This window comes from Nicotiana tabacum, chromosome 15 (genome assembly GCF_000715075.1).
Source record: "Nicotiana tabacum cultivar K326 chromosome 15, ASM71507v2, whole genome shotgun sequence".
NCBI classification, from domain to species: domain Eukaryota; kingdom Viridiplantae; phylum Streptophyta; class Magnoliopsida; order Solanales; family Solanaceae; genus Nicotiana; species Nicotiana tabacum.
The window spans coordinates 106143966-106168919 of NC_134094.1; the positions used below are offsets into that span (position 1 = coordinate 106143966).

The following is a 24954-nucleotide window of genomic DNA, read 5'->3' on the forward strand; positions in this document are numbered from 1 at the left end:
ATCAAATGTTGACGATTTGACTTTCCCTTATAATGATTCATTTGTCATTAATTTACGAATTTTAGATACTGATGTTAAGAGAATTATGGTAGATGACGGAAGTGGAGCGTGCATCATCTATCCCCGAGTCCTCGCACAGATGAGACTCGAGGAAAGGTTAGTGTCGCGTTGCATCACACTAACTGGTTTTAACAATGCGGTTGAACGAACTTCAGGAGACATCACACTCCCCGTTCTTGCAAGCGGAGTAACTCTAGAGACGACATTCCATATCATGGACCAGGACACCGCATACAATGCCAACGTGGGACGACCATGGATACACCCCATGAGAGTCGTCCCCTCAAGTCTATACCAAGTGATCAAATTCCTAACACCTTAGGGAATATTCAGCATACGAGGGGAACAACGTACATCCCGGGAATGCTACCGAATTGCCATAGACAACACGACAGCTCAACAAAAGAAAGAAAAGGAAAAAGAAGCATAACAATCAGTAGGATCAAGGACGCCATAAGGCGAAGCCGAGGAAGTCATTACGGATCCCGAGACAGTCGAAGCCGCTGAATCAACCATAGAAGACCTCGACCCTGTTAAACTAGATCATAGCAACCCCAGTAGAAAGGCCTACATTGGCTGTAAACTCCGAGAACCAGGTAAATTTAGTCAATTCTTAATAACTAACGCAGACCTTTTTGCCTTTAGTCATGCAGACATGCCAGGTATCCTTAAAGAAATCGAAACACACAAGATGAATATTGACCCCTTCTACCCCCCGGTAAGGCAGGTCAGACGAAAGTTTAACCACGCCATCAATGAGGTCATCCGCGAAGAAGTAGAGAAGTTATTGGCAAACGGCTCCATCAGGGAGGCAGAGTACCCCAAATGGATAACCAATGTGGTGATGGTAAAAAAAAAAAGGGAAATGGAGGATGTATGTGGACTTCACAGACCTAAACAAAGCATGCCCAAAAGATTCATTCCCACATATCGAAACCCGAGCCCGGGGAGTGCCTCCTCGTTTACCGCGTCGTCTCGAAAGTAGCAGTAAGTGTAGTCTTGTTTGAGAAAACAAAGATATGCAATCTCCAATTTATTATATCAATAAAACACTTATCGACATCGAGACGAGGTACCCTCACCTTGAGAAACTAGCCTTGGCCCTGACCATAACTTCACGAAAGCTTAGACCCTATTTTCAATGCCACCATATCTCAGTCGTCACCACATTTCCTTTAAAAAGCATATTACACAAACCCGAGCTATCAGAGAAGTTGGCTAAATGGGTAGTCGAGTTAAGTGAGCACGGCATCACTTATCAGCCTCGCACAACAATAAAGTTACAAGTACTCATTGACTTCGTTGTAGACTTTAGCGCAAAAGTAATGTCCGAGGCTGAAAAGGAAGCCACTTAAGCTTCTCTTCAGACACAGGACCTTTGGGTACTGCACACCAATGGCGCATCCAAGCATGCGGGTCTGGGCTGGGACTCGTACTCGAGGTTCCCACCGGTGAGATAATTTGCAAATCCATAAGATGCCCGGACATGACTAACAACGAGGCTGAGTATGAGGCCATAATTGCAGGATTAAGACTAGCACTCAAGTATGGAGCAAAGCGATTAAAGCTTCATTGTGATTCTCAGCTCGTAATAAACCAGGTCACTGAGACTTTCCAAATCAAAGAGCAGAGGTTGCAGAAATATCAGACAGAGATCTGCAGATTATTACTTAGTTTCGATGAGTGGCAGCTCGACCAAATTCCACAAAATCAAAATGTCAAAGTAGATGGTCTCGCCAAGTTGGCTGCTGCCACCAAAAGTGTAACCCTCTGGGATAAGAGTGTAGTTCACCTCCTCAACTCGGCATTGGACCATATCAAGGAAAATTTGTAAATCTAACTTGGGACTGGCGCAATTGTATTATAAACTATTTACAGGACGACACCCTCCCAAATGATAAAAAGGAAGCCAAAAAGCTAAAAATGCAAGCTGCCAGGTATAACCTACTTCACAACGACTTATACAAAAGAACGTATGGCGATCCATTGGTAAAATTCTTAGGCCCGAACCAAACCCAACGCATCCTTGAGGAAATCCAAGAAGGTCATTGTTGCAGCCACTCCGGTGACCGAGCACTCGTCAGGTGCCTCATACGGGCCGGGTATTATTGGCCCACCATGAAAAAGATGCTCTAGGATTTGTGAAGAAATGCGAGCAGTGTCTAAAAAATACGCCCCGATAATTCACCAAGTAGGCGAGCGCCTCCACCCCGTCACTTCTCTGTGGCCTTTCATTAAATGTGGAATGGACATCATGGGACCACTTCTACCAGGACAAGGCAACGTAAAATTCCTTTTAGTTTTAACTGACTATTTCTCCAAGTGAGTGGAGCATTTGCCCAAGTGCGTGAGCAAGAGGTAATCACCTTCATATGGAAAAATATCATTTGCCAATTCAGCCTACCCAAAGAGATAAGTTGTGACAACGGGCCCCAGTTTTCGGAAAGAAAAACCATCGAGTTCTTCAAAAAATGGCATATTAAAAGGATACTTTCAACTCCTTACCATCCAGCCGATAACGGACAAGTGAAATCCTCGAATAAGTCTATACTGAGCATCATGAAAAAGAAACTTGAAGAGGTTAAGGGACTATGGTCGGAAGTACTCCCAGAGGTATTATGAGCGCACAGAACTACCCCGAAGACGAGCACAGGAGAGACACCCTATTCTCTAGTCTATGGAACATAAGCAGTTATATCGGTCGAGGTCGAAGAACCCAGCATGAGTTACTCCCATGAAAGTGGCACCAGTAATGACGAAAGTAGGAGGCAAGATCACAACGAGGTCGATGGGCGAAGAGATATGGCATACATAAGGATGGCCGCCCAGAAACAACAAGCAGAGCGTTACTACAACAAAAAGACAAAGGTCTGATTGCTCAAGATCGGAGACTACGTACTCAAAGCCAAAACCCAAGCAAGCAGGGATCCACGAGAAGGAAATTTGGAACCAACTGGGACGGATCACATAAAATTATAGGCAAAGCAGACAAGGGTCCGTTCCAACTGGAAACCATGGAAGGGAAACCCTTGCCAAACAATCGGAATATTAGCCACCTCAAGTACATCAACTTCAAAAAAACAAGAAATGCCCTATAAGTCGTACTCTTTTTTCCTTCACTGGGACTGGAACGCCACCAACACCCAAAACTTGTAACTTTCCCCAAAAATTGCCTAAGGGAAAAATAATGTAATCAGAGCAACAATATCAAAATAATAGAAATGTACGTTTACCGAAACTACTATCTTGAATGGTTAAGTTCGACCAAGTTCGAACAACACCTATCGGCCCTCGACCATAACTTAATGAAAGGTTAAGTTCAACCAAGCTCGAACAACACCTATCGGCCCTCGGCCACGACTTAATGAAAGGTTAAGTTCGACCAAGCTTGAACAATACCTATCGGTCCTCGGCCACGACTTAATGAAAGGTTAAGTTCGACCAAGCTCGAACAACACCTATCGGTCCTCGGTCGTGACTTATGAAAGATTAAGTTCGACCAAGCTCGAACAACCTATTGGCCCTCAGCCACGTCCTAATAAAAGTCTAAGTTCGACCAGCTCGAACAACACCTATCGGCCCTCGATCGCGACTTATTTAAAGGTATGATTCGACCAATCTCAAACAAATACCTATCGGCCCTCTGACGTGATTAAAAATATATTCAACTAACTCGAAAAAAGGCCAATACACCCACAGCCACTCAACGCCATGGCTATCGTAACATAGAAAATAACAATGAAGAAAATACAGAAGCAAAACACAAGTACAGAAACAAGAACGCACAAAGACAGAAGGCATATATGAAACCAAAAGTACCTTTATATTCATAAAGAGAGTTTATACAAAGGCATTCGAAGACGCTAGCCAAAAATACAAGAGATGAGCAAAAAACACAAAAATATCAATGGTCGTCGCTGCCTCGGTCTCCATCGTCCTCTCCTTTCTCATATCGACCGTAAGCGGAGTCACGCAATGCACTATCCATTAGCTGGTCCACATCTCCCTCATCACCTCCCTCATAGTCAGCCTGAGGCATTGCGAGGTCGTAGTCACAAGCAAGTCGGGCCTCACGAGCTGTGACCCGAGCCTCCTCGATAGCCGTCTCGTAGACAAAGCCCGTCTTATTCAAATCACGAATCACGTCCATATAGGCTTCAACAAGGATCCACTCATCATACTGATCTCGAGGAATATAGGATACTCAGAGGCAGTAGACGTAGAGGGCTGCGCAAGCAATTGGTCATTTTTGGCCCCAAGAGCAATAATTCGGTCATACAACTTAGAGTTCTCCTTACCTAATTCCCCAACTCTCTCCTCCAGCCTAGCCTCCTTAGCTTTAGCCATAGATAGAATGTTGCCCCGCTCATTACGGAGAGCCCTGTTCGCCAACTCCAAACCGTTGACTCCCTTCGAGCCTCCAATCGAGAGGAATCCGTCTCCTCGAGCATCTGTTGTTTCTCTGCAACCTCCCCCCTTGGAGTGTCGATTTCGAGCTTGCATCCGTCCAACTAGGTTTGCAGTTGAACCAATTGAGTCTGAAGGTCGCTGCATTAGGCCTCCACGCCCTTACTTAGCTCAAGCTCTTCTTCTTTTCTCTTTAATGCTCCTTCAAGAGCGCTGAAACTCTCCACGGCCGCCATCAGCTCCTCGTCCTTTTTTTTCAGCTCTTATCTCTAGGTCGGCTCATCGCCCTCCTCACGAAGCCGCCTCTGAAGGTCCCGGTACTTTCCACGGTGCTCTTTGTACTTATCCTTCAACTTCACTTAAATTTCTTTACGTCTCTTCTCCCACCGAGCACTCTTAATTTCCAGAATAACCGTTAGCAAATCAAAGAAAAGGTAAAGGTTAAAACTTAGAAATGAGTTAAGACAAAGAGAAAAGAATGAACAACAACCATACTTACCCTGAGAGCCAGATTGGCAATGTTCTTTGACGGGGTACTGTCATTTATCTCCTTGAGGGTCACACACTCAGTGTCGGAACAAAGAGGACCGAGAGTTGGGACCACCTCCTTATTATTTCTCAGCAAATCACGATCCATTGGGATCGTGATGGTCCCTGAGCCTCCCTCTATCCTCACCTCGGTCTGAATGACTCCCTCACCAATCATCGTAAGATCGTCTAGGTCCATGTCGGAGCCTGACTTATCGCCCTCAATGATGACGTCCTTTCCTCTGTCCTCATCGACCGGAGAAGAATATGTTGCCGGCCTGGAAGATGAAGCCTTCTCTTGCCTCGCAGATATGAAGTCATCACTAAGAATCCTCTCCATAACCATCTCCCCTTCAGGATGGAAAGGCATGCCCTCGTTAGCCTCTTCCAGTTGTGGGCCCCCGGATGTCTCCCCAACATCATCTCAAATGTGTGTTATCGCCGTCTCCCGAAGCGTCAATACACCTTCTACTGAATTGACGGCCAAGGGAACTCCCTCCCTCCCTGAAGTCCACAACCTTCATCTTATGGGGCCTTAGGTCCCCATCATAGGGAGAGACTTCATCATCTTCATCGATGAGTGAAAATATTTTAGGAGCGGGCGCAGCAGCTGAGACTTGGGCGGAGGCAAAAAGCACAGTAGACAAGACGGGGGCAGAGGCGGAATGTGTGACGGCTCTTCTCCTCCTAAACGTGGGTACACGCACGCTATTCCTTCTTGAAGTCCCCCTAGATGAACCTAAAAACGAAGAAGCATAGGGGTCTATAATGACACAAGCCAATACAAAATACAATCACGTCCAAAAGAGAAAAATTACCTGTCAAAGGGAGGGCCGATCTGAACTTCTGAAAGAAGCTCAGGCAGTCACGAATCCCCACGGTGTTGGGGAGAACCTGCTTGACCCAGTCAGTGATACGTATTGCCAGAGGAGGAGGACGACTAGTGGATGTAGTAGAGAAGAATTATTCGACCAATTAGAGAAGAACAAAGTGCTTCAAAAGGTAAAAACAAAAAAAATCAAACACTTACGTTTATGGTTCCAGGCCTTGGGGAAACCTTCTATATTAGCCACAACGATCTCAGCCTTGACATAGAAGTAGTCGAGCCAGAATTGGAGACTACTCTTATCGTCCATCTTTACCACCAAGAATTTGCCCCCACGATGTCGAAGGTTCAACATCGTCCCTATGTAGAAGCTAGGTGCGCAGAGATGCACCAAGTGCATCACTGTGACCTCGACCCTAGCAAGCTAAAAAGGTTTTGATAGCATCTTGATGACCTTATAAATGTAAGGGGCGAGCTTTGGGGGGGGGGGGGGCAAATGTCATAATGGCAGCAAAACTCCTCCACCAGCGGGGGATGGGGGAACGAGTAGCCAATGGTAAATGGGTAGGCATAGAGAGCACAATACCCAGGACGGTGAACGTGCACTTCATCCTCACCAGTAGGGATCAATTCTACATGACTGGGAAGGCCAAACTTGGTTTTGAATTCAGCCAAGTGCGTAGACGTCATCAACGATTGAAATTTTTTGGTCATCATGTTCGACGACCATTGAAAATCAGACCTAGCCTCAGGGTTGCGGGGGATGATATCCTCCACTGAAGGAAGAGCTTCAGCTTCTGCGACGGTGATAGCGTCCTCCTCGTGAGCAGGGAACACAACAGCCAAAGGAATGGCATGGCTCTCTTCTTCAAAATTATAAGGAAGATTAGACATGGTTATGAAGTTTACAAGAAGATGAGAGTATGAAAGAAAGTTAAGGCTCAAAAGGCAAAGAAGACTCAAGAAAAGGAACGGAGTTTATGAAGAGCAAGAATGGTGTGAAAGGAATTAAAGTTTGAATAATGAAGAAACAATCCCTATTTATAGAGATTTAGGACCGAATCCGAAATAGTTCATCATAATTGGCACTAGAATCGAAACGGCAGAGCCAATCAAGGGTCATGCGCGAATCAACGCAATGCACTGGGAATCGGCATCATCATGACGCATGGAATCATGATGTTACTTCTTTTCTTGGAACAAATTGTTCCAACAAATCACTCGGGAAATTTAGGGGTTCGAAATATGCGGTTTAGAAAGAGCCATGTCGCCTTTTTGTCACAACGATCACGACCGTTGTTATCTATTCATGGAACTCGCCCACGAAGACGACCATGAATGTTATTATCTGCTTATTGAACTCGCCCACGAGGACGACCTCAACAAGCGGAGGGACTAACTATATGGGCTAAAAATTATCATAATTATATGTGGGATAAGTCAACATTAAAAGAGAGACTTTGAAGGCTACCACGCGTTATCGATGTGTTTTCAACAAAGGACGAAGACGAGGTCGAGTTGACTTAGCAGAATGGCAGTAATGGCTAGTTCTAGAGATAAAACCTAATAAAGAATGTTCTCGAGAATATTTTTTTCATTTGTACTATTAGGGTTTTTGCTACTCATGTCCCCTTATAAATAGAATTATAGAGGGAATTGGACACTGAGTTGTAAAAAAATAATACATTGACATTCTCTGAAGATTCTTATTTTGTTAACATACAAAATACACATTTCTTTAGACCTATGTCAACCTTTTCTCCCATGATCCAAGGAGGATCTGAATATTCTAAGGCTTGTCATCACCCATCTTTATCATAGGGAATATCAAAGAATCTTACCCTTTTTTGGGTGACTCACTTGTATTTATTTACATAAATGTCATTTATTATAATTTACTACTATATGATGTTATTCTCTTTGTTCTTGGGCCATTGAATATTGATTTATTGTTGCTATTAATTGCTATCCGAATAATACTCATGACATCTTGCTACAAAATCAGTTAAACAATCTTTTGGATATTAATATTGGATAAGATTAACTCTATTCTATTAGAAAATCAAATTATTTAAACCTAGATCTAAATTTTGGGTCAAACAATCCTGAAATTAAGATTTAATTTGAAATTTTAGGCTAAGATAAGTATTGATTAATCTCTAAATAGCAGCCCTAAGAATGAATTTGTATACTTCCCCTAGAAAATGGCAGAACATTTTTAGAAAAGTTCTTAAAATAGATTTTAAAAACAACTGTTAACTAGTACTTCAAAAATGCATGGAAAGCTCCTCATATTCATGCCATAGGTAGCACCTTGCAAGTTTATTTGTGTTTCCGATCTCTCTATATTTAAATGGACGGATCAAGTCATATATGAGTCGGTTAAAAATAAATAAAATATTCGATCCAATCCATATTTAATACTGATAGAAAATGGCTTAAGCGACGCATAATATGAATGTCCATATTGTTTTACCAAAAATTATAACTTCACCAACTAATGCGTCTCTTCGGCCCTAGTTTTTATAGGGGGGTGATGTTGCACCTTCGCCACGTAGGAAGTAAATGTTTGGTGGTGAAGATGGATGATAAGGAGAATCATCGGTTCTGGCTCAATTATTTCTTCATCAAGACCGAGGACGTGGTGGCCAACGTGAGCGGGTTCCCTGAGGCTTGGAATTACGCATGTAAGTATCTTTTTGCCGAGCATTCATTTTTCCTGTTTTAGTCGTAGTCTAACATTCCATTTCTTCTTCGTGCAGCTGAGACTTTGCCCCCTCCCTTGGTCGGGGACATTCATGACTGGGTCAGCCAGGTCTTGCCTCACACAGTGGCAATTCATAAATGGCCGGCCTTTATCAAGAAATTCGGACCTGCGCCTTTCGTGACCGGTGAGTTCGTCTATATGTATTTATTTATGCATATATAATTATTACCTTTTGTCTATACCATTTTGACCTCATGGTTGCCTGCTCGTTGTGGTTTTGTATGAGAAGTGACAGTCTTCTGATTTTTTTTTTTAGCCCGAGGACCTTCGAGAAGGCAGAAAGCTCCTGCTTCGGCATTCCGTAAGAGGAAGGCTGCTTCTGTTGCGGTGAGGTCTGATCGGTCATTGACTATTCCTATAGCAGGGCTTTCGACTTCACCTTTGCATCATCTAATAAACGAGGACGATGAGGAGGAATCATTGCCGAATGGCGGTAACTTGCTTCCCCATAAGATGTGATCTATAGATGTCGGCGAAAGAGCTGTCCGTTCGGGGAGTTCGGTGATGGAGGATTTCTTCATCCGAGAAACGATGACCATAGACCTTGGAGATGACGTCGAATTACCGCCCACGATTTCGCCATCGTCGGGGGCCGAGGAGAGTATGTCTCTCCCCGAGGCCGTGATGGATTTTGAAGGGCCGTCGCTGAGAGTCCCTGACATCTTACGGCAGGATGAGCCATCGACCTCGCTACCAGCTAAGGATCCTTCTTCCCGGGTTGAGGATGATGGGGGAAGGACTTACCCGATTTGAGGTGAGATTGGAGGAGACCACGCGGACCATTGCGATCCCAGGACTGCGATTTGCTGGTTGATACGGAGGACGTAGTTCCTTCACTTGGTCCCCTCTATTCCGATGTGGAGGGTAAAACCCTTAAGAAGCTAGAGGATGCCACTTTGTCGAGGAGTATAACCGCCCTCGCTCTTAGGGTAAGCCTTTTGATCTTTCTTCGTTTTTTATGTCGAGTCTAGTTTTGTTCTTACTTGTTTTGTCTTTCTTTCAGACCATGATTTTGGAGATCGAGAGTTCCCGACAAGAAGAGAGGCGTAAGGCTATTTTCCTAAAGATGGAGCGAAAATATCGTGAATACCGTGATAAACGAGATCTGTATGCGGTTCGGTAGAAGCGGTACTTTCCAGGCTCTCCGAGGTGAACTAAAGGAGAAGGATGATGAATTGATGAAGGTCATTGGAAAATGCAACGTTCTCGAGGGGGCGTTGAGGGACAAAGAAGAGGAGCTCTAGGTGAGCAGGGGGATCGAGGCCAGATGTGCCGACCTTCAAGCCCAAGTGGTCTCATTGCGCGCCGAGCTCGAGGAGTGTCAATTCAAAGTGGTCACTCTGAGTAGTGAGGTCACTGAGAAGGCAGTGGGTTTAGAGAAGGCGGAGTTGTTCTGAGCAGATAGGGGAGCTGGAAAGAGAGGATTCGGTCCTTAGTGATTGAGTTGCTGCTCTCGAGGCCGAGAAGGCGCAGTTATTGGCTCAGCCATCCTCCTCCCGCACTTCTGCTTTTGCAGTTATTTCCCGGTCTATCTAGTCCCTTCATTGGTCAAAATGGAAAAATAGTAAGAGATCGAGCAATGAACTAGTCGTCCAGTGTCTTCGTCTGTGCGCGCTTCACTCCTGAAGTATCCTCGTCATCTCCTCATTAAAAACCTCCTCGAGAAAACCCAATTGGGACAAAACTCAAGTGAGGGAAAAAGAGTGCGACTTTGGGGACCTCATCCTTTAAAATTTGAAGTACTTGAGGTGTGTAATGTTACAGTTGTTTGGTAATCGCTTTCCTTCCACTGCTTCTAGTATGAATGACCCTTTGCTTGCTGCTACCATGATTTTGCAGGGGCCGTCCCAGTTTGTTCCTAGTTTGCCTTCCCGTGGATCTTTGCTTTCTCTTGTTTTAGCTTTAAGCACGTAGTCCCCGACTTTAAGTGTCCTGATCTTTGCTCTTTTGTTATAGTAGCGTTCTTCTTGTTGCTTTTGGGTAACCATTCTCACGTAGGCCATCTCTCTTTGTTCCACAACTTCGTTGAGTTCTTGCCTTCTACTGTCATCGTTCTGGGGTCCGCTTTTACGGAAGCATCTTAGGCTAGGCTCCCCGACCTCGACTGGTATTACTGCATCAGTCCCATAGACTAATGAGTATGGCGTTTCCCCTGTGCTCATTTTTGGCATTGTTCGATAGGCCTAGAGTACTTCTGGTAATATTTTCGTCCAGAGTCTCTTGGCGTCTTCGAGCTTCTTCTTCATGATGTTCAGTATTGACTTATTGGAGGACTCTGCTTGCCCGTTGCCCGTGGGGTGGTAAGGTGTTGACAATATTATTTTGATGGGCCATTTTTCAAAAAGGTCAGCGACCTTCTTTCCTGCAAATTGAGGTCCGTTGTCGCAACTGATTTCTTTGCGGAGATCAAAACAACATATGATGTTTTTCTATATGAAGGCGATCACTTCCTATTCGCGTATTAGGTCGAATGCTCTTGCTTCCACCCATTTTGATAAATAGTCAGTTAAAACCAAGAGAAATTGTACGTTACCTTGTCCCGCCAGGAGGGGGCTGATAAATGGGGATTTTGAGTACTTATTAGAGCCTTTTAGCTTTCGTTTTAGTCCAAAAGCGTTTAATTGTGTTCCTGAAAACTGATGGCATATGCTTAATTGCAGGAATATTAGAAAATGAGCCTCTAATATGAAATCCAACTCAAGAAGGAGTGATCTGAACTCAAGGACAAAAACAGACACATAAGCTTAAAGTGCGGACCGCAGAACATCATCTGCGGCCGTAGATTGTGCAGAAGAACTTATCAGAGATCTGTGAGAAGTGCAACCGCATAATCTAGGCAAGAGAAAAAGCATAGAGAACCTATATATCAAGTTCAACGAAAGTGCGGACCGCACAATTACTGTGCGGACCGTAAAAGAGCCATGTACGGCCGCACTCAGAAATGTGCGGATCGCTGAAAGAGAGAGATGCGGTCGCGGTTCAGAATTGTGTGGCCGCAAGATTCCAATCCTGTCAGGTTGAAGCAAAGTGCGGATCGCACATGGAGTTGTGCGGCCGCAGAATCTCCGAAAGGGTATTTTTGTCCGAAATTTTTAGCTCTGTATAAATAGAAGAGTTTCACTTTTTTAGGTCAAGTTTTTGACATCACCAGCTACAATAGCCATTTTTATTTACTCTCTTTAGTAGTTTTTGCCATTTTGAGCTTTTTAAACATAAATTTCTTTATTTTAATTATCAATATGGGTTTAATTATCATTTCTTCTTCTATTTCTTCCGTCTTAAACATGAGTAGCTAGATTTTTACTAGGGTTGTGACCCAACCCTAGAGTGTAAACTTAATGGGTGTTTGATTTATTGCTTGTTTATGGTTAGGTATTTATTATTTAGCCTTCTTCGTGCTTTTAGTTGTAGAATTAATGGTGGCAAATATTAGTTCATGCCTATTTGACTTGGTCTCTACTTGAGAAAGAGACACTTAGTCTAAGAAAATTTAGCTAATAAGAAATTGGGATGAATTAAGAGATTGATAGTCCCAATTAAAGGATTCAATCTAGAGATAGTAAAACCCGACTTGAGCTTTGTATCAACCGTTTTGTTCAACACCCATTTGGACATGAGAAAGCCAATTTGGACAAAGGCACTCTCTGACCGAGAGGTATTGAGTAGGTACTCAAGTGTTGATAGCTATAATACACCCCGACCAATAAAACAAGCTTTAAAGTTTACAACCCGTTAGGAAAATACCTAGGTAAGGTCATAGCCCTAGGTCTTTTACAGTATTTGAAAAATAACAACAAAAACAATTTCTTAGTTTCATTACTTAATCTTGTAATCTTAACTTTGAATAGACATAGAACAAGCATCAATTTGTGGAAGTGTAATTTGAGATAGTTCATATTCATACACTACAATTTATACTCTTAAATCCCATGTATAGCTCCCTGTGGAATTCGACCCCGACTCCTTGTTGGGTATTACTATTGCAATTGACCATTTCATAACCTTGAATTGAAGTGTGAACTTGGATGAGATCAATTTTTGGTGCCGTTGCCGGGGAGCTAAAAAAAGATTTAACTATATATTTGGTTTTTGTGTGAATTGTCTTCTTTTCCTTCCTTGTTACTGATTTGTGTGAATCAATTATAGGTACCATAGTGGCAAACAACAACGATCAACTCGGAAACATGCCTTTGGGGGATGTGGACGTTGAAGATGACCAAGTTGAAGAGGTTTCTCTTGAACCTCAAGCAAATAGAAGAGGCCGAGTACCTCAAGACAACGTCTCAGTTCCACCTCCACCTCCACCAAGAGCGGCTCCACACCGGGTGTTTCCGAATAAAGGGTATGCAAGTTCCATTGTCCCGCCCCGCATTAGGGCGGGCAACGTTCAAATCACGAATGTAATGCTCACATTGTTAGAGCAACGAGGATTCTTCACCGGGGCTCCGAGTCAAAATGCATATAAACACTTGAAGGGGTTTGTGGACACTTGTTGGGGGAGTAAACAGACAAACGTCTCTGAGGATGCTTTAAGGTTGAGGCTATTTCCTTTCTCTCTATGGGGGAAAGCCTTGGATTGGCTAGAAAGATTGCCAAATCGCTCCATCCATACATGGGATGAATTGGAAGAGAAATTTATTTCCAAGTGCTTTTCTCTCGGGCATATGGCTATTCTTAGAGACGAGAATCTAGCATTCAAACAAGAGCCCAATGAGCCGTTGCATGAAATATGGGAGAGATACCGAACTATGGTCAAATAGTTCCCAAATAATAACATGATGGAGGCTATGATTCAACAAAATTTCTATCGGGGGATCAATACTACCAATCATTGCGTGGTTAATCAACTTGTCGGGGGAAATTTCATGACAACGCCGTATGCGGAAGCTTGTGAGATTTTATATGAAATGGCGGATATTTATTCGGCATGGCAAAGTAGAGCAAATGTTCCTCAAGGTGATCAGAACGTGATTCACCTACATAAAGAATTGCATGACCATGGGTAAGCCATTGCCGAGTTGACCACCACAATGAATCAATTAGCCAAAGCTAAACTTCCACAAGTGCAAAATACTAAGCAAGTCAATGCCATGGAGGGAGTTAGTATGATGGTGAACAAAAGAAGGCCCAAAGGTCCAAAAGTGCAAAGAATTATGTGCAAGAACATAGTTGGTTTGATCAAGATGAATCTTACAATGAACAAGATGAGGAAGTGCAATATGTGAACAACTTTCAAGGGCGAAAAAACAACTCTCAAGGCTCGACTCAATAACAATGGCGACCTCAAGGTAATCAAGAAAATTGGAATTCTAACAACCAAGGTAATTGGAATGGTGGCAACACTCAAGGGAATTGTAATAGTAACAATAATAGAGGAAATTGGAGTGGTGGTAATAACCAAGGCAATTGGAGTGGCAATAATCAAGGATGTTGGGGAGACAACAACCAAGGGGGATGGAACAATAATCAAGGCAATCGAGGGTCGGGTTTTCAAAGCCCCCGATGTATCAACAACCTAGCAACCCGCCTCCTTATCCTTCCCATGGTCCAAATTCTTCCAACAAAGAGATGAGACGAATTGAAAATATGTTTAAGCAAATGATGGAGAAAAATGTCGACTTCGATGCCCAACTTGCCTCTCACAATACATCTATCCGAAACTTGGAAGTCCAAATAGGGTAAATATCTTAAGCCCTAAACACTCATCCTAAGGGGGCACTACCAAGTGACACGGTGGTGAACCCAAAGGGTGGAAACAATACGGGACATGCCATGGCCATTAATACAAGGAGTGAAAAAGGTGGGGATGAACCCACCTTGAATCAACGGAAGCTTATGGATGATGAACAAGTGATTCAAGAAGATGAGATCCCGGATAATGTGGTGAAAGCAAATGAGGAAGGGCGGATTAATATTGATGACAATGTGGAGGAAGCTCAAGAGGAAGTGAACCCGTATAGGGATCACATTGTTGACATACCGTAATCGGTAGTGCAAAAGGATAAGGCACCAATGCCTAGTCCTCCTCCTCCATATCCTCAAAGGCTTTCCAATAAAAATGGCGAGAATCAATTCAAAAAGTTCATTGACATGATGAAGAGCCTATCTATCAATGTTTCATTGATTGAAGCCTTGCAACAAATGCCCGATTATGCAAAGTTTATGAAGGATTTAGTGACAAAGAAGTGATCTGTGAATTTTAAAACTATAAAAATGACTCATCAAGTGAGTGAAATTGTGAATTCAATGGCTCCCAAGTTTAAGGATCCTGGCGCTTTCACGATTACTTGTACCATTGGGAGTGCAGAGTTTGCAAAAGCTCTTTATGATCTTGGGGCAAGTATCAATTTGATGCCCTATTCGGTTTTCAAGACTTTGGGAATTGGGCAACCAAGACCCACATCTATGAGATTACAAATGGCCGATCGTACCATAAAGAGACCATCAGGAGTGATTGAAGATGTATTGGTTCGTGTTGATAAATTCATTCTTCCGACGAATTTTGTTATTCTTGATTGTGAGGTTGATTATGAGGTGCCAATTATTCTTGGTAGACCTTTCCTTGCTACGTGGAAGGATCTAGTTGATGTTGAAGCCGGAGAACTTACCTTCTGGGTTGGTAATGAAAAAGTGGTTTTCCATGTGTGTAAGTCCATGCGGCAACCTAATAGCAAAGAGGTGTGTTCTTTCGTAGACTTGGTGACCGATGTGATTGTAGACAAAACAAGTGTTGTGATGAATGTTGATGATACATTGGAGGCCGTCTTGCTCAACTTTGATTATGACAAAATGGATGGCTTCATGGAATGTGTGAACTCGTTGCAAGGAATGGGGTCGTACACTTATGAGCCCCGCAAGTTATCCTTGGATATTGAAAATAGGACAACTCCTCCAACAAAGCCCTCGATCGAGGAGCCTCCTATATTGGAGTTGAAGCCATTGCCTCCACATCTTCGGTATGAATTTCTTGGCCCTTCTTCTACTTTACCATTTATTCTTTCCTCTTGTTAGACAACATGCAGGTAGACTCTACATTGGCGGTGCTACAAAAGAGGAAGAAAGCTATTGGATGGACATTGGCAGATATTTAGGGGATAAGCCTTACATTTTGCATGCACAAGATTAACTTGGAGGAAGGTTTTAAACCATATATTGAACATCAAAGGAGACTCAACGAAGCCATGCAATAAGTTGTCAAAAAGGAGATCATCAAGTGGTTGGATACCGGGGTTATCTATCCCAATTCCGATAGTTCGTGGACTTCTCCGGTTCAATGTGTCCCAAAGAATGAGGCATGATGGTGGTCACCAATGATAAGAATGAGTTGATTCCTACAAGAACGGTGACCGGGTAGAGAGTGTGTATGGACTATCGTAAGCTCAACAAAGTCATAAAGAAGGACCATTTTCCACTTCCCTTCCTAGATCAAATGCTTGATAGATTGGTCGGCCGTGCTTTCTATTGTTTTCTTGATGGGTATTCCAGCTCCAACCAAATTCTTATTGCTACGGAGGATCAAGAGAAGACTACCTTTACATGTCCTTATGGTACTTTTGCCTTCAAGCGGATGCCATTTGGGTTGTACAATGCACCAACGACTTTTCAAAGGTGTATGCTGGTGATCTTCACAGACATGGTGGAGGATTACCTTGAAGTCTTCATGGATGACTTCTCGGTGGTCGGGAATTCTTTTGATGATTGTCTCGCAAACTTGGATAAAGTGTTGGCAAGATGTGAAGAAACAAACTTAGTGCTCAATTGGGATAAATGTCATTTCATGGTCGAGGAAGGCATTTTCCTTGGCCACAAGATCTCAAAGAATGGAATTGAAGTCGACAAGGAAAAGATTGAGGTAATTTCTAAACTTTCACCTCCAACTTTAGTGAAAGGCATGCGGAGTTTCTTAGGTCACGCAGGATTTTACCGACGTTTCATCAAGGATTTCTCTAGAGTAGTGAACTCGTTGTGCAAGCTTTTGGAGAAAGATGCTAAGTTCCACTTCAATGATGATTGCATGAAAGCCTTTGAATTGTTAAAGCTCAAGTTGACTACTAGTTCCATTATTACCGCTCCAAATTGGAGTGTTCCTTTTGAGCTCATGTGCGATGTAAGTGATGTAGAGGTAGGGGCTGTTTTGGGGCAACGCATCAACATGATTTTTCATCCGGTCTACTATGCTAGTAAGACCATTAATAGTGCCCAAGTCAACTACACCGTCATGGAGAAAGAGCTCCTTTCCATTGTCTTTGCTATGGAGAAGTTTCGCCCGTACTTGATGGGTGCAAAAGTCATTATCCACACGGATCATGTGACACTTCGCTATCTTATGAGCAAGAAATATTCCAAAGCCCGGTTGATGAGATGGGTACTTTTATTGCAAGAGTTTGATATTGACATCCAAGATCGCAAAGGAAGTGAAAACCAAGTGGCGGACCACTTGTCTCGTTTGGAGAAGGAGGGGAGGCCGCATGATGGCCTTGAAATCAATGACTCCTTCCCCGTTGAGTAACTCTTGGCTATTTCAATAAAAAAGGTGCCATGGTTCGCGGATCTAGCAAATTTCCTTGTAAATGGTATCATCCCGAATGAGTTCTCTTCAAACTAAAGGAAGAAGCTCAAACGGGATTTTCAAGACTATTATTGGGATGAACCGTACCATTTCCGGATTTGTACAGATGGAGTGATTAGAAGATGTATACCGGAGGAGGAACAAGTTGAAATTCTTGGGGCCTGTCATTCTTCGCCATATGGTGGTCACCTTGGTGGAACAAGAACTACGGCCAAAGTGCTAAATTGCGGTTTCTATTGGCCCACCCTTTACAAGGATGCAAGTGATCTAGTCAAGCGTTGTGATGAATGTCAAATGGCAGGTGGAATCTCAAAGAAAAATGAAATGGCCCTCACAACCATTTTGGAGATTGATATTTTCGATCTGTGGGGTATTGACTTCATGGGTCCTTTTGTGAGTTCTTGTGGAAACACCTACATCTTGGTCGCAGTTGATTATGTGTCCAAATGGGTTGAGGTCATTGCTCTACCCAACAATGAAGCGAGAAGATTGGTGGCGTTTTTGAAGAAAAATATTTTCACAAGATTTGGTACTCCAAGGGCTATCATAAGTGATGGAGGATTGCATTTTTGCAACAAAGCTTTCGACACCTTACTCACCAATTATGGTGTCACTCATAAAGTCACAACTCCCTATCATCCACAAGCAAGCGATTAAGTGGAAGTCTCCAACCGGGAGATAAAGAGTATTTTCTCCAAAATAGTGAATGTTAACCAGACGGATCGGTCCAAGAAGCTTGATGATGTTGTATGGGCTTATAGGTCGGCTTACAAAACACCTATCGGAATGTCTCCATATCGGTTGATGTTCGGAAAAGCTTGTCATCTTCCGGTGGAACTAGAGCACAAAGTCATGTGGGCTTTAAAGAATTGAATCTTGAGTGGGATGTCGCTGCCAACTTAAGGGTGGCATATTTGAACGAGTTGGATGAGTTCTGGTATCATGCATACACAAGTTCGTCCTTATACAAAGAGAAGATGAAATATCTTTATGACAAGTGCATTTGGAACAAAGAGTTTAAAGAGGGTGATCTTGTATTGTTGTTCAATTCACGGTTACGGATGTTTCCCAAAAAGTTAAAGTCTAAATGGAGTGGCCAGTTTGAGGTTGTGTGTGTGACACCCTTTGGTGCTTTGGACTTGAAGAATAAAATGATGAGGTGTTTAGAGTCAATGGTCACCGGGTGAAGCATTATCTGGGAAAAGTTGGCGATGGCCACATCGTGGCGGCAATTCATTTCAAATGATGGTAATCTGCGTCGTGCCGCGACGTTAAATCAGGCGCTTCTTGGGAGGCAACCCATGTTTCTTTTTCTTTAGATATGTCTTATTTTGTGCTAACTGGTTTTGAAGTGTGTTGCAGGAACTGTGCTTAGAAAAATTGGCTAAGTATGGAAAAAGTGCGAACCGCACATGTATTGTGCGGACCGCACAATTTTGAATGTTATATCAGAAGTCAACTGCGGCCGACAATTTGAGATGTGAAAATGCAAACTCTATGAAGTTTGTTTGTCAGAGAAATGGCCAAAGTGCGGCCGCACAAGGAAATCTGCGGACCACATGAACATCTCCGGTTGCGCAGCTAATTATACGGATCGTAGATCAACGAAGGGAACTTGAACAACAGGTAGTAGAGTGCGAACCGCAGATGAAATTCTGTGGCCGCACTCGTCTCTTGAACCCTTAGCCAAAACCGGTTAGTATAAATAGTAGCCCTAATGCTACTGTTGAAACTTTCCAATCTCTGAGAAATTAAAACAAAGGCTAAAATCTTGCACACAACTGATTCAATCATCTGTCACTCAATTGAGCATCTGTGATCACTCCTTAACACCACTTCATTACTGGTATGTTCAAAACATTTCTAGGATTCTTCAATTTTCTTAATTTAGTTTACAATTTGTTAGTTATTTTAGACCATTTGTCTATTTCATATCTATGTGGGGTGTGAATTGTGTTGGGTAAACTCCTAGTTGCTATTTAGGGAATGAGTATTTGGTTTTTCATGTTTAAGTGCTACTACAATGTCCAATTTATGAATAAAATTGAAATCCTAAGAACTCTGCCTGATTAAGTTTTGAAATGTGCGGCCGCACAAGGAATTATGCGGTCCGCAGAAGTATAGATTAGGGCTTTGTTGAAGTAACATTGTGTGGACTGCACTTGAAATTATGCGATCAGGGCATTCTCTGTCTTCAGAGAGTTGCCATTTTCAGGTGCCCATTGTGCGGCTGCACTTTAAAATTGTGCGGTCTGCACAACCAGACCTGCTGTCGCACTTGCAATTGTGCGGACCACACTTCCATACCCTGCAAACTGTTTTGTTCTGTGAACTTCTGATTATTTGCACTTGAATTAGAACTGACTCCTGCTACTGTTATTGCAGAAAATAGTTAGATCCCGTGGTCGTGGTGATACATTAAAGGGGAGGGGTGAACCTTCCAGAGGCAGAGGCAAAAGCACTTTACCCATCGCCCTCCAAAGAGTAATCAGTAAGAAAGTCATAGCAGGCCGAAGTAAACAGCCGGAACCCTCCGAATCAAGTTCATATGCCCCGTCTTCGGAAGCATCAGAGGGAGACTCAGTGCAAGAGCATCCTACTGTGCAATCACAACCACATCTGCCTAAGGACAGATACCAACATAGAAACGAGCCTTCCTCTTCTGAGAGCACTTCTGAGGGTTCGGAAGGTAACAGTCAGGCTTCAGAACCTCCATCCATATATGTCCCCAATGCACCTGCTACCATAATAGATATTGATGATCTCCCGGATGATGGTCGAGGGGGTGATACCAGAGTAGCCGGCCTTGAGAGGCCGAAGAAGAAAGAATTTTGGGAAGATAGGTTCGTCAGTCTTGCAGCCTTCTCTAGTTTCAGAGAGTGGTGGCCGTCAAGATCGCTCACTCTTGAGCGTCAATTCTTGTTGAAAGACCTTGATAAATACAATGTGGCGGTGTCAAGGCAGTTCCGTGAGCGGAAAGGGTGGACATGGTTCACTAAGAGTGTGATAGATTCCAGAGAGTACTTGGTCCGGGAATTTTATGCCAATGTGGCATACATAAAGAAGGGGATCAACGTGACAAAAGTGAGGAACCTGAAAGTGAGGTTTGATCAGAACACCTTGAACACCTACTTGGGGTTTGAGGATGTTGAGCCAGTGCAATATTTGGAAAAGCTGGCTATGAGTGATGGAGCTCACCCATGGCTAGCTGAGATTCTGGCAGCTCCGGGACCACCACCACCATGGATCACATCAGGGGTTCCTATTCACAGGAACACTCTAAACATCGAGGCAAAGGGATGGCAGACATTCGTATGCAGCAGACTAGACCTGTGCCAGAATAAGACAAATCTTCCAATTCCTCTGGCAGTGCTAGTTTCCTCTATCATGGCCAGGTACCCAATCAATGTGGGTGCCATGATGTCGGCCAATATGTCTTTCGTCGCCAGGCAAGGTGACACCTCCTACCCGTATACCAACACTATCACTGAGTACTTTACGGATGCGGGGGTGGAACCGAGGGATTTTGATACTAAGGTGCGGTCGAAGAAGCCCTTCTCATGGTATTATTTAATTGGTGGTGGAAACCCAAAGAAAAAGGGTCAACCGACTACTACCGTAGGCCAGTCTGATGAGCCTTCGATGGTAGCTGCAGAGTCAGCAGACATGCCTTCTACTTCAGCAGTGCCTTCTACCAGTGCAAATGCCATGCCTCCACCTCCTTCTTCAGAGCCTTCAGCATCAGTTCCCTCCACCTCGACTTTAAGGTCGTTGCCTATGCCCACTCATCCACTATCTGCGATGCGAGTCTCCCAGACACTGGCGAGCCTCAACAATTAGATGCAGACAGCTAATGCAAAGCTGTCTGACTTATCCAGTGTTGTTATAGCACAGTCATCCACCCCGATACTCCAGATTCCTCCAACAGTGGAGGATACATTGAAGAAGATTTTGGAGAATCAGCAAACCATCATGAACACTTTAGTAGCACATGGATAAGTGATTGAGGAGCTTGGGAAGCATGTAAAGAAGATAAAGAAATCCCAGGCATCCAAGAAATCATTAGACAACCTGAGGAGAGAGGTCACCAAGATAGCAACCATTGGGGACCTTCCATTTGATATGCTGATGGAGACAGATCCAATAGCACTAGCAGATCCATCAGCACCAGTGGCACCAGCTGGCCAGTCTGAGGAGCCAGACCTGGCTGCCGACACTGCTGAGGCGGTGCGCCAGATGTTCACCCACCCAGTTACTCCTAGAGCCGAGGATGATGAGATCCAGTTAGATGAGACTGAGGGCGGTGACGCTGCTATGGACACAGCCACATAGGGAATCCTGTTCACTCTTACCCTTCTTTATTCTTATTTTGTTAAGGATTGGGGACAATGCTTACTTTTATTTGGGGGGTAGAGTTTATTTGATATTTGGATGATTTGACATTTGGTTTGTAATAATTGATAACATTTTCCTAGTTCTTTTTATCATGTATAGATTCTCCTCTTTCTCTCTCTATTGATGTATATATTTTCTATTTTCCTCCCTCATTATGTATATTCATTATGCTTGCAGTAGCTTGCTTTGTAGCTTCTTTATTTTATTTTTGTATTAGTCAATGTTTAATTCAGTAGCTTCTTGTTTAATCTAATAGCTTCTTTTTAATCTAGTAGCTTCTTTTTATGTTAGAGTGGATAATAAGCCTTTAGTTTTTTTAATGCCACGGTTCTTTCCAAATGTAATTTTTGTGTGAACCGGGTGACTCTTCCTAACGATGGATGGCGTGATAACCTTCTTAAGGGATTGAGTCCGTTTTTGGTGTTTAGGTAAGAATAGTAGTAATCAAGAATAAAAAGACCTAATTGAGTCAGGCTCGAAGAGTCAAACATGCTTCACTTGGTACCAACACACTTAACTCCGTGCTTATGATTAAAAATAAGTTTTTAGAAAGAAACAGCTCTAGTTAGTGACCTTCTGACTCTTGTGTTGACTTAAGAAACCATCGAGTGGTTTAGTCGAACCATAATGATTTTCAATATTGAATATGATCGTTGTGGGCCCTCGACTCTATCCTCTTTAACAATCCAGTTGTGTGAGAGGTGAGATGTTTTTGTTGCAAGTCCAAGTACATGTGCGAATGGTCTAGAACTTGCCTCGAATGTGTTTCGAGACGAAATATTAAGTTTTGCTTGGCTTGAAAAGTGATTGTAGGCTCTACTTGACCCGCTTGAAATTTTTCATGGCCCACCAATGTTGTTATCCTTAGTCAACCCATTTGAGCCTAAACCCTTTCTAATTTGATCACTATGTTACAAACCTTTACCTGTTCTATCGTGACCCTATCTTGGCACCCGAGCTTTCCTTAACACTCTTGTGAAACAATTGGCTAAAAAATATAAGTTTGGGGGAGAAACGAGGAGTTTGGAAAAGGTATCAATGCACAAAAAGAGAAAAGAAATGAAGAGAAGGAAAGGCAAGAAAAAGAAAGAAGAACAAAAAGAAAAATGCAAAAAGAAAGTGAATAAGTTGAAGAGTTGAAGGGATTTCAAAGAATAGTAATGATGCAAAGAATGGAAAAAGAAAAGAAGGAGAAAATGAATATCATGACCAAGAAATAATGACGTTAAGTCTCTCTAGTTCCCCTAAGGAAAAGAAAATGCCTCGAAGAGTTGGCAAAACATGAGTCGATAAGAGGAAGTAGAGTGCTTAAGGAAAGATGAACCTGTTCTATTACAACATATCCAACCTCAGTACAAAAGCCTTCATTGCATTCCGAAAATGTCCTACGTGATTTCAAGCCGAGTGAACTTACATTATGTTCTACATGAGGGGCAATCATATGGTACTTAGAGTCGTACTTGTGACATTCTTTTGAGAGAGATGAGCAAACCTTTCACAAATCTTTGAATTGAGTGCTACATTCTTTAGTGAGATAACATTATGGAGAGTAGAGGAGGAGTAGTTTGGTATCTACAATGACCTACATGAAAGAGAGAGCTTCCTTGATGAATAAAGTCAACTCTTGATGCTCAAGTGTCACATTAGAACTATTTGCGCTTAAAAGCTCAACTCATCGCCTTGTTGATAATTCATAAGTGTTGTGGGTAATTGTTGGTCCCAATTGATGTGTGATTGATGCATCTTTGATTAGCTGGAATAGCTTTTAACTTGTGGAGGTGGTAATTACTTTATTTTCTTGAGGACAAGCAAAAGCTTAAGTTTGGGGGAATTGATAAGTGAGAATTTTGACTACTTATTAGCGCCTTTTAGCTTTTGTTTTAGTCCAAAAGCATTTAATTGTGTTCCTGAAAACTGATGACATATGCTTAATTGCAGGAATATTGGAAAATGAGCCTCCAAGATGAAATCCAACTCAAGAAGGAGTGATCTGCACTCAAGGACAAAAAAAGACACAGAAGCTTAAAGTGTGGACCGCAAAACCTCATCTGCGGCCGCAGATTATGCAGAAGAACTTATCAGAGATCTGTGAGAAGTGCGGCCGTAGAAGCTAGGCAAGCGCAAAAGTTTATAGAACCTACATATCAAGTTCAACGGAAGTACGGACCGCACAATTATTGTGCGGCCACAGAAGATCATCTTCGCGGCCACAATTGCATTTGTGCGGCCGCACTCAGAAATGTGCGGACCGCAGAAAGAGAGAGATGCGGCCACGGTTCAGAATTGTGCGGCCGCAAGATTCCAATCCTGTCAGGTTGAAGCAAAGTGCGGGTCGCATATGGAGTTGTGCGGCCGCAGAACCTCCGAAAGGGTATTTTTGTCCGAAAATTTTAGCTCTGTATAAATAGAAGAGTTTCACTTTTTTAGATCAAGTTTTTGACATCAGCAGCTATAGTAGCCATTTTTCTTTACTCTCTTTAGTAATTTTTGCCATTTTGAGCTTTTTAAACATAAATTTCTTTATTTTAATTATCAATATGGGTTTAATTATCATTTCTTCTTCTATTTCTTCCGTCTTAAGCATGAGTAGCTAGATTTTTACTAGGGTTGTGACCCAACCCTAGAGTGTAAACTTAATGGGTGTTTGATTTATTGCTTGTTTATGGTTGGGTATTTATTATTTAGCCTTCTTCGTGCTTTTAGTTGTAAAATTAATGGCTGCAAATATTAGTTTATGCCTATTTGACTTGGTCTCTACTTGAGAAAGAGAGACATAGTCTAGAAAAATTTGGCTAACAAGAAATTGGGATGAATTAAGAGATTGATAGTCCCAATTAAAAGATTCAATCTAGAGATAGTAAAACCCGACTTGAGCTTTGTATCAACCGTTTTGTTCAACACCCATTTGGACTTGAGAAAGCTAATTTGGGCAAAGTCACTCTCTGACCGAGAGGTATTGAGTAGGTACTCAAGTGTTGATAGCTATAATACACCCCGACCAATAAAACAAGCTTTAAAGTTTACAACCAGTTAGGCAAACACCTAGGTGAAGGTCATAGCTACGCCTTTTACAGTATTTTAAAAACAACAACAAAAATATTTTTTTAGTTTCATTACTTAATCTTGCAATCTTAACTTGGAATAGACATACAACAAGCATCAATTTGTGGAAGTGTAATTTGAGATAGTTCATACTCATACACTGCAATTTATACTCCTAAATCCCACGTATAGCTCCCTGTGGAATTCGACCCTGATTCCTTGTTGGGTATTACTATTGCAATCGACCGTTTCATAACCTTGAATTGAGATGTGAACTTGGACGAGATTAGAGGCCCACGATGTCCATTCCCCATTTGATGAACGTACAAGGAGAAGTTACTGAGTGTAGGTGTTCGCCTG

General features: G+C 42.7%; 1 protein-coding gene across 1 annotated transcript; it reads right to left on the reverse strand.

Annotated features, from left to right (window-relative positions):
- Positions 1-10315: 10315 nt before the first annotated feature.
- Positions 10316-10759, reverse strand: LOC142169779 (uncharacterized). Its single transcript, XM_075231687.1, has one exon. It carries the CDS (start codon positions 10757-10759, stop codon positions 10316-10318), a length of 444 nt encoding a protein of 147 aa, XP_075087788.1.
- Between the last annotated feature and the right edge of the window lie 14195 nt (positions 10760-24954).